Below are 10,627 nucleotides of genomic sequence, written 5' to 3' on the forward strand. Positions count from 1 at the left end.
AAATGTTTGTGGGTTACTGTGCCGCGGTGACACACCGTCTCAAACTTCATGATGTCTGTGGTTTTTCACTCTCCCCCAAGTCCACTTCCCCTCCAGAAAGCTGTCGCCTTGTTGAGCCTCCACCTGTACATGTTTCATACACATTAAAAATGTCCCAGAGGAGCTCAAAGGCATCACCAAAGATATGAACATAAATCTCTTAGCATGAATAACAGATTGAGCTTATCGAGTTCGTTCAAAAAAAAGTTAGACAGCAGACAAGTTAAAGTCTACGTCTTTAAAGAGGAAGTACCAGTGGTCACATTGAACTTGTTTAGTGCTTCGAGTCCAACTTTTGAGGATGAGTGATGATAATCTGAGTCTGTAGTTTGGTGATTTACGTTTGAAGAGTGATTTCTGAGTGTGCTCACACCTTTTTGTAATGTTTTGGCTCTGGTAGAGAAAAATAACTACTGTGAATTGCAGTGAATATGTAGAAAGCAGGTCGGGTAGAGCACTACAGCTGAGTAACACTAATGTAGGTTAACTGGACACGATCCAGGCTAAAAGCTGAGGACCTGATTTTACAAACAGTGCAAAAAGTTAGTGAGTTTTTGAAAGGCTGTGTGAAGAGCAGATGAGTGGAAGATGAATCTGGATCAGCGCGTCTCCTCACACGCTCTCTCCTGCTCGCTGGGGGGGGCACAGGAGGTCTGTTAGGAGGTACACCACTCCGTCTGACATACAACCATCATGAGGTGACAAACATTAGGAACAATAGTTACATTCAGTCAAAACTACAGAAAGGCAGCGTCAAACCGCCTGTTTCAGCGTGTTTGTATGAGCGTCTGAGAAAACGCCAACAGTTCATCGTCCTCCTTCCTGTCAGCTGACGGTGGCTGAAGCTTGTGTACTTGGGCTAAATAAAACAATGCACAGAGTTCTTGCTGCTCACTCTGCTTGAATGACCACTCGAATGCTCTTTCTTTATTTTGTAAAGTTTATCAGTGTAATCAGCTTTTTCTGAAAAAAAAAAATCATACCAGAGGACGGGGGTCTCAGTTTTAAGCTTTTAAGCTTTGTGATCCACATTTTCACCAGCATGATGCAGCCCCACCTGTTTCAACAAACAACAACACCGACGTGACTGAACTCAAACCACAAATTAAGATAAAAATAAGATTTGAATTACACAGCAGTGACACAGAATGAGCCAACAAGACAGAAATACCTGGCTGAGTAATAATCATAATCATGTATCCACGTACCATAACTAGTGGTTTGACAGTTTTTGCAATTACTGCAAGCTGAGTCATGACGTGAAACAGCTGACAACAACACCTGAAAATGTTCTCAAAGCTCAGAAATACAGGTGCAAACAATCAACGGCACTGCCTCCTTATACCAACAGACATTAGTCACATTCCTTATAAAATCTTTCCCTCACCTACGGTATGCAGGTGTGGGCAGGAAGACGTGACTCAGAACATCTACCTGCCCACAGAGAGCGCTCTGAGCCCAGTCTAACCTCCAGGCAGGGAGGGAACAGTGGTTACAGGGATAAACCTGCATCAACACACCAGTGACACACTTTTAAATTCAATAAGAGTTAAATCATTGATTTCATTGGAACGATATCAATGTGACACACAGACTTCAAACATCAGATCCTGGTCCAAGCTGTGCCTGAGCCAAAGTCAGATTGGACAACTGACAACGTTTGTTTCCCTCAAACTTTCATACAGCGCTGAGACATTCATGTTGCACCCTCCTTAAACCTGATGGGCCACCTTAAATCCCTATATTATGATTGGCCAAGCCTCGTCACAGGCTGGATGTTTCCCAGAGTCAACTATTTGGGCTTTCTTGCAAGAAGTTGCCAGTGACATTCTTGCATTTACATGTTTTATTATGTTACTCCTTTAAATTGTAGAAATCTCTTTGCAGATTTATCTCATAAACTGCTGAATTATAGGAGAATAAATCCAACATAAACAAAGCAAATTGACTGTTGCAAAGGAGTTATTGCCAGTGAGCAAGAGTTTGTTTGCATTTTTTAAGGATTTTCATATAAGCCTTTAGGCATGGATATTTGAGTCGTGTAAAAGGTGGGTTAGAGTATTTTACATGTTACCACTTGATTGTGTAACATTTTAAATTACAAAAATAGATCTATATTTCATCATCTGTGTTATTCTGCAGGAGTATGAGACATACAGCACTTTGATGTTGGCATTAAATGATCAGATGAGACAAAATTGGTAAATTAACCAGTCCATGCCCTAGTTTGGCCACCCCAATAAAACCCTGTTGATACGCCCCTGCTCATGGGGAACCTGCCTCAATTTGGCTCCTTCAGCCGAGTCATTTACAGAAGTGACACACGCTCATCCGGTGACAGCACACACACACACACACACACACACACACACACACACACACACACACACACACACACACACACACAACACACACAACACACACACACACACACACACACACACACACACACACACACACACACACACAGCAGTGTGTTTCTCACCTCTGTCTCGGCTCTGAAGACACCGAGTTGCAGCTCTGAACTGACAGCAGCGTGGAGGACTTCCGCGGTCCAAGCGGAGACGGCAGCAGGCTGGTGTTGGACGGGGACGGCGAGAGCAGGTTACTGTTCCCCGGTGAGGGGAACGAGCCTCTGCGGCAGTCCAGCAGGAGCTCCGCGCTCCCCTCGTCATCGTACCCCGTATCCGAGGGCAAGACGAGGATAGGCGGTATGTTGAGGAGTCCTGTCCTCGCTGTCGTGGGGGGAATGGCGGTCCCTGTGCTTGTAGGAGAACTGGAGAATGTCCCGTAGCTGCTGTTGTTACCAAGGTCCGGGGACAACCCGGTCACTGACGCCGCCAAGCCCGTGCTGGCTCCTTCAAAGTCGGTCTCTCTGGGGTGACGGTTCCCTGCATTTTCGGCGGGGTTGCTCTGCACTGGCCGTCCGTCCAGAGAGATGTTACTCAGAAACAAAAGCGCAGCCTGTCTCCGGCGCGAGTTGTCCCGGTTCCTCCTGCTGTGCTCCCGTCCTGTGTGTGATTTTTTGCCGCTAACGGCCGTGATGTGCTGGCCGTAGGCAGCGGCCGCCGCCATGGTCTCTGTCCCACTGAGGAAGTCCACTGACAGATCAGCGCGAGTCCTCCAACTGTTAAATCCCTTTTACCCGGCGCGAGAGCGCTCTACGCCCTCCTCAGCTCTCATTGGCTCAGAGGGAGAAACGTGATGACGTGTAGCGCCAGACCCTTCGGGGAGGCGCTTGGCTGTCCAGACTGTGCATGCTGCTCTATAAGAATGTAAATACTGACCATACATGGTTCAACAAGCATTATAAATATTTACTTCACTTACGTCACACATTTCCTACAGAAAAAAAGAAGTTCTCTCTTTTTTTTTTCTTTATTTTAAAATCATTTTTAAATAAAATCCGCCATCTTTTGGGGATTAATAAAGTACATTCTAGATTCTGTGAAACTGCAATGGGATTACCTTATGAACAACTACAGCCTGTTTGTTATGTGCACTTTTTCAGTGTTTTTATACATTTCACTACATAGATTAAATGTCATGTATATGTGTGTGTGTGTGTGTGTGTGTGTGTGTGTGTGTGTGTGTGTGTGTCATTCTAAAGTCCCTTTTGATTTCTATGAAACTCTTCTCTCTTGAGTAACAACAGCCCTGAAACTGAAGCATTGACCGACTTGTCTGCTTGGCTTCAGAGGCTCTGATTGGGTGTTAGCACTTTGTTATGAAACCTCAATGGATTTCCTGTGCAGTGATCGCTGCAGTGACACCTGGTCGGCTCAGCAGGGTGACCACACTATGACTGTTGGCCTGCTAAATATAACCTACAGGGCATGCCGTGTAATCCTTACAGGTCGGGAGTTTGTTGTCAATCTGCTCTTGATCCTGTACATCTACTGAGAATCACATGAACTGCAAGTGACCTTTCGGCTGGGTGGAAATCCATAACTGACATTATTCAATTCTGTTTGATCTGACTTAAAATCCACCTTTTATTTGCATCATGCAATCTTAGTGTGAATTTGTAAATACTTTGTTTGTGTGAAGCTGAAAAGGGTTTAACAAAGAAGGAGGACAGACACTGCTCCAGAGCATCTTTCTGTCTGTCTTACAGGAATTTGCAAATCAGGAGGTTAATTCACTGACCCTCACGCACTGGAAGGTGTGCACTGGCTCAAGCAAAACTCCATTGTATTTCTGGTGCAGCTCCGCTCTAAATTGCAGACATAATCAGATAATCTGCATGGGATTAAGGACACTTGAAGTTGCAAATATTGACCTTGTTTAATTCCCTGAACAATGTCAGGTCAGTAATGCAGCGTGTAAAGCCAAAAAAAAAGCTGTGGAGAAGTTGCACGGCAAGGCAGGATAAACATCTTGTAAGGATGAATAGAGAGATAAATTATCTGTGTGTGTGTGAGTGTGTGTGTGTGTGTGTGTGTGTGTGTGTGTGTGTGTGTGTGTGTGTGTGTGTGTGTGTGATTTCATGTGACCTGTATGAGGGCGATGATGGTATGATAGGAAATCTGCTGATGAGTTTATACCACGCTACCTCAGACTAACAGACTAACACACACACACACACACACACACACACACACACACACACACACACACACACACACTCTTTAACTACAGTCTGACAGACAGAAATGGGCTCAGGGTTTATCCTCTCCTCTGAGAACAGAGCTGGATCTCATCTCCGAGCTTTTCCTGAGATCACTGACTGATATGAACTCTCACTTTGACCTCTGACCTCTGACCTCTGACCTGTGGTAGCTTTACAGGAAATACCAGAAAACATCATAATGCATGCAATGACAGAGCACAGAGGCACAATGACACTGCAGAAGAGAGAAAAAATCAGCATTGATCATTTGTACAGGCCAGCTGCCCTCCGCCTGCATGAGTCCTGTTTAAAAAACCCATTAATCTGCTCTAGCTGTGGGTCAGGGGTATTTGTTGTGTCTGGGTTTGATAAATCAAAGCACAAGTGAAGACATTTTCCCAGAAACGTGTAAAAATGTGGTTAGAAATAAAGCTTCATGCCCAGTTGAACGCACACAGCAATAGTTCATCTGTTACGCAATGAGAGAGGAGACTAACATGACTCTGCTGACGCCCTTAGGGTGTTATGACCCCCCCCTCGCTGATGTGCAGCGAGGCTGGCAGGGGAGACCACCAGGGGCAGGGGAGCAGTGCATCATGGGAAGGTCATGGTGCTGCAGCCAGGATAACGGGTCAATGCAGAAAGAGGAGAGAGGGAGTCACACGCAGGGGCGGGTTGTCTATCTATCTATCTATCTATCTATCTATCTATCTATCTATCTATCTATCTATCTGTCTATCTATCTATCTGTCTATCTATCTATCTATCTATCTATCTATCTATCTATCTATCTATCTATCTATCTATCTATCTATCTATCTATCTATCCGTCTATCTATCTATCTGTCTATCTATCTATCTATCTATCTATCTATCTATCTATCTATCTATCTATCTATCTATCTATCTATCTGTCTATCTATCTATCTATCTGTCTATCTATCTATCTATCTATCTATCTGTCTATCTATCTATCTATCTATCTATCTATCTATCTATCTATCTATCTATCAATCTATCTATCTATCTATCTATCTATCTATCTATCTATCTATCTATCTATCTATCTGGAGACTGTTGTTTACTATCACGGCTGTAGAATCAAGTCTTTTGTCCTCAGGTGCCTCCATGTGGTGACTGTTGGGTACTGCATCCCCATAAAGCGTCATGTTTTTAAAAGGCAGTATGACGTTTAGATTAACAGAGGTCTAAAATCTAAACATTTGTTGGTTCAGTTTTTGTTAGCTACAGAGACAGAAATGTGGAGAAAAGAGAGTGAGGGATGACATTTAGCATGAGCGAGAGTGGAACCAGCGACTGCTGTGATACAGACAGCAGTATCCTGTTCCTTTGTCACAGATTAGGGCTCATATTCTAAAATGCTAAAGGTGATCTCTGTGAGAAAAGTCATATTTGCACTTCAGCAGTCTGGTAATGTTTGAGTGCTCAAACTCAGTGAGATAAAATAATAATAATAATAAAAACGTTGTTTTTCTTCAGCCCTCAGTCACAGGTAGTAGTCCTCCTCCTCAATGTCTCCGTGTGTGTCCTGGAAGCCGAGCGCCTGGATGTCATGGGTGATGTCTGTGATGCGTCGGTTAAATTCCTGAGACCCTGAGGCCATGGAGCAGTTGTCGTATCTGTGGGGTGAATCACCACAATTTATAGAAAGTAAACCAACTTGAACAATAATGGAAATTTTAGTTCTGCATTAGAGCTACAAACTTGATGAAGAAACAAAAACTTTCTTCTCAATAAAACTTTGAATGTATTGTTTAAAGTAACATAAAAGTGTAACAACTGCATCAAAATCACATAAAATGTTCTTGTTTTCCTGTCCTTACATGCAGACCTGTCCTTGGACAACAAGCAGGTTTTTCAGTGTCATCAATAATAAAGAATATGCATCCCGTTACAGAAGGGGTATTGTGTTGTTTTTATTTTATTCTGTCACTCTGGTTTCTTTGTTGCAGCGTAACAAGATACTTAGCTGAAAAAAAAGTTTTTCTTTTTGGTGTTTAAGAAAATCCTGATTTCAGCCTCTGTCTGAAACACTTTGTTTTAGCTGCTGTTGCTTTAAGGCTCCCTACTCCACAAACCCCCTTCCCTCTGATTGGCCAGCTCCTGGAAGCCTCTGGGGGGCGGAGCTATGGGTAGACCATGGCTGTTTCCCAAAGCCCAGGTACCTTGCCTGGCCTTGCCTTGGAAGGCAGAGCCTCCGAAGCCACTTCCTTCCAATCCAAGGCAAGTGTCCTGCCTCTGCTTAAAGGAGATGCTAATGGAGCAGCCTACAAAGGCAGATTTTGGGAGGAGCTCAGACGGCTACAAATATTGTCGTGGCTTGCCACTTTTCTACACTTTTTGCTTTTTTATTGTCACATCATTGACTCTACACTGGTGCAGCTTCTCAGTAATTATAGTTACATGAGTAACACACAAAAGAGTTAAGTGGTGGACATGGTATAAGTTGTTATTTTCAGAGGTGTATTTTGTTACTCACATTTAAATTGGAATTTACCACGCGCCTCCACTGGAGCGTCTTTTCCTTCCATTTTTTCCTTTTTTGTAGATTCACACATTGCATGTTGGGTATTTATGGCCATGGCAAGGCAGCGAAGGATACACCTGTGTATCCTCGGTCAGTTAGCCACATGCTAACCAAACGGAGGACATATGCCTCTGGAGGACATGAACATTGGAACAGCACTTGGGCAGCGACTGATGATGTGGATGCCTGCCCACGCCCACATCAGACCAAGGCAAGGTAAGGTACCTGGGCTTTGGGAAACAGCCCATGACACCTTCAGCATGCTTTGTGTCAGATCTGTATTTGATGACCTCATCATATCAGCGTTCTCGTTAAGATCTGACGGTGTTTTCTAGAGCAGAGCGTTTGGTCGGTCTACAGATGGATCACGGATTAACACAACACACGTAGAGGTTTGGAAATCTGCACGTTAAGTCTGAACATCTGACTCTTCCTGTCGGTGTTTAGTATTTGGAAACCAAGACCACCCCTCTTTAAGACGTCTTTGGAAGTCTAACAGACTGTACAGCACACAACCTCCTGACACGTACCCTCTCATGGCCGTAGCTGACATGTTGCTCATGCTGCGTTTGATGCGCCCAAAGCTGTCCGTTAAAATCCCGCCCTCTCGAATCCCGATGCTCTCCAGGAAACCCTCAAACACTCCAACGTCTTTGTCTGGGATGAAGGGACGCATACCTGGGGGACAAAGGAGACAGGTTGGGTATGGCTGGATTTCAGGACAACACAGTTAATATTTACCTGAGACACAAACTGATAAACAGCCAGAAAACATCCTTCATGGCTCACACTCATCACGCTCTGCCTCTCTGCCCTCCTCACTGACAGGAAGCTGAGGTTTCCTCTTTGGAAGTGGGTCAGAGCTAAATTTGTTGCTATACACACACATCAGTGGAAAAACAACTCACACGTACACTAACTTCCTGTACACACACACACACACACACACACACACACACACACACACACACACACACACACACACACACACACACACACACACACAGAACAGAGGAGTGAACACGTTGTCGTGTCTTCAGCCACAGAAACGGTGTCAGTAGCAGGTTGTGGTCTGCGTTGGTGTGTGTCTGTGTTTCTCACCCATCAGTAGAAACTTGCGGTTGTCTCCGTAGAGCTGCAGCAGCTCGGAGCAGAAGTGGTTGATGTTTGATCCCAGTCTGTATTCTCTCAGCAACACGGCAAACTGCTGCAGCTCCATGGGATTTAGTTTGTTACGCAGCTGCAGAGACAGAGGAGCTCACAGTCACATGCAGACGCTGTTTGTTGTGTGGTGAAGTGATCCGGCACACTCACAGTGATCATGTACTCCTGCATCAGCAGCAGAGCCGGGTTACTGTCCCCCCCGTCGCTGGCTGAAGCCAGACTGCGATGGGAGTCCTGCAGGGACAGGGACGAGCTCTCGCTGTACGTCTCGCTGTAGTAAAGCTCAAAAGCATCCTGGGAACCATCGCTGAGGAAGACAAACATTTCACAACAACATGTTTGACATGATAGTTTACTTTGACTGAAGCCAACACATTGAGAGCTCCACCTGCTGGCTGGCTTTAGTATTGGAAACACACTTTGATTCCTCAGTTGTAACACATTGGACATGCCTCAGACTGTAAAACCAAAACACAAAACTTTTTGTCTCCTGTTTTTTGTCTTTATAGTTGAACTTTTTTGGGTATTTTCCTTTCTGTGTCTAGATTTGCGTCAGGGTTTTAATTCTGCGATGTTCCTCGGGATGAACTCGAGTTGTTTTCCTTCTGTATCAGTCAGAGCTGTCGATAAAGCCTCATTTCCACCAAGAGGTTCAGTTTGTTTCGTCTCAGCACACACGTTGTGGCGTTTTCTTTGACTGAAACCAGGACAGATCCCCAAATCACAGACCCGTACCGTCCCACTTTCTGGTTCCCTTCTGCTGGGGGGCCAGACGAACTGATCTGGACCCAGTAGGTGGAGCTAAAAACTCTGCTGTCCGTTGATTGGTGGAAGGAATCGTGACTTCCTTTGAATCTCCAGACGACTGTTGAATAGACTTTCTCTGTCTGGGATCTGGATGTCTTCCATCATTGCTCTCTGGATTAATCAGCGGCAAACGCTGTCGCGCTGCTTTGTTATCACACTTTAACATGGCTGACGCTGCTGTCAGCATCCAGCTCACACGCCGCCTGCAGAGCGGGACACGGTTGGCTGGGAAACACGGACAGGATCAGGCTTCACTGATCCAACCTGGACCAGCTGTACCTCTTGGTGGGGGCGGGGCTTTAGCCCTCCTCTGGTGTTTAGTGGGATCCATGTCTTGTTTTTTGGCATGTTCATGTCTCATATTCATGTTTCCTGTTTTGTTTTGTAGATCTTGCTCCTTGTGTGTCAGCCTCCTGCTCTTGTGTTTTCCTCCAGTTAGACTTTGCCTCGTTAGTCCCACCTCGGTCTGATTGTCCTGTTTCTCTTTCTTCATGTTGGTTCATTGTGTTGTCTCATGTTTCTCTCGCGTTCTCGTCTGGACAGCTCTGGATCTACTGATAGACTTTTCACCAAGTTCTAGTTTATATCTTTTGCCATTTTTGATTTCTTAACGATTGTTATTAATTTTATATATAATATCATAATTATTGATACTATTTATTACACGCACACACACACACACACACACACACACATATATATATATATATATATATATATATATATATATATATGTATGTCTGTTTTTAAAGGGTTTTGTTTTCCACAAAATGTGATGACTGAGATTTGTGCTGGAGAAACTAAAGGAGAGGAGAAATGACGACTGTACGATCTAAGTTTCCTGCGTCATGCTCAGATGGACGTTAGCAGATTTGGCGAGGAACTTTGAGCGCGATGATAAACACAAACAAAAGAAATGTTCAGGACTGTGATTGGCTGCATTAAGCTGACACACTGTGTTTGATTGGTCGCCCATATTGCTAAACTAAAGAACACATTACTATTGACCCTGTTGTGTGAAAACCATCTGAGGGCGTAAACAGCCTTCAGGTTTTATTTTGATGTGATCATAAATCCTGACGTGGGTCTGGGTCGAGGCTCGTTTGCAGAAAGCGTGTTAAAGTTTCCTCGTTCCCACCTCTAATCAGAGCATGAAGGATCCCACAGACTGTCTGTGCTGACAGTCCACCGGGAATCTCAGTCCAAACACTCAGCACAGTTGGTGATTTACTCTCAGTGTTTACGGGGAGATATGTGGCATCGCAGCGACGGCCACGGCCAAGTGTTACTCACTACGAGCTGCAGCAGCTAAACTCCGGATCATAACTGTAGGACATGTCGGTGAGACAGCTGTCACCTGTGCAGAGACAGACACACACAGACGGGTTAGTCACAGTCTCACAGCTTGTTGGCGTCCCCGAAGAGGCTGCCACGCTCATTAAAAGTTAACGCAAACG

General features: G+C 44.7%; 2 protein-coding genes across 2 annotated transcripts in view; both read right to left on the reverse strand.

The window, feature by feature from the left end:
- Window positions 1-3,152, reverse strand: part of LOC141799640 (CDK5 and ABL1 enzyme substrate 2-like) — a 34,416-nt gene extending 31,264 nt beyond the window's left edge. The window contains exon 1 of the mRNA XM_074681938.1: window positions 2,525-3,152. Coding sequence (XP_074538039.1) covers window positions 2,525-3,114 — 590 coding nt within the window. The 5' untranslated portion in view covers window positions 3,115-3,152. The remainder of the gene's footprint in view (window positions 1-2,524) is intronic.
- Window positions 3,153-4,531: 1,379 nt separating this feature from the next.
- Window positions 4,532-10,627, reverse strand: part of LOC141799416 (cerebral cavernous malformations 2 protein-like) — an 18,856-nt gene continuing 12,760 nt past the window's right edge. The window contains 5 exon segments of the mRNA XM_074681659.1: window positions 4,532-6,291; window positions 7,730-7,877; window positions 8,301-8,439; window positions 8,514-8,670; window positions 10,464-10,527. Of these exon segments, the coding sequence (XP_074537760.1) occupies window positions 6,159-6,291; window positions 7,730-7,877; window positions 8,301-8,439; window positions 8,514-8,670; window positions 10,464-10,527 (641 nt within the window). The 3' untranslated portion in view covers window positions 4,532-6,158.

Source organism: Halichoeres trimaculatus, unplaced genomic scaffold (genome assembly GCF_033239565.1).
Source record: "Halichoeres trimaculatus isolate MK-OKI-2021-1 unplaced genomic scaffold, fHalTri1.1 fHalTri1_scaffold_11, whole genome shotgun sequence".
Taxonomy (NCBI): Eukaryota; Metazoa; Chordata; class Actinopteri; order Labriformes; family Labridae; genus Halichoeres; species Halichoeres trimaculatus.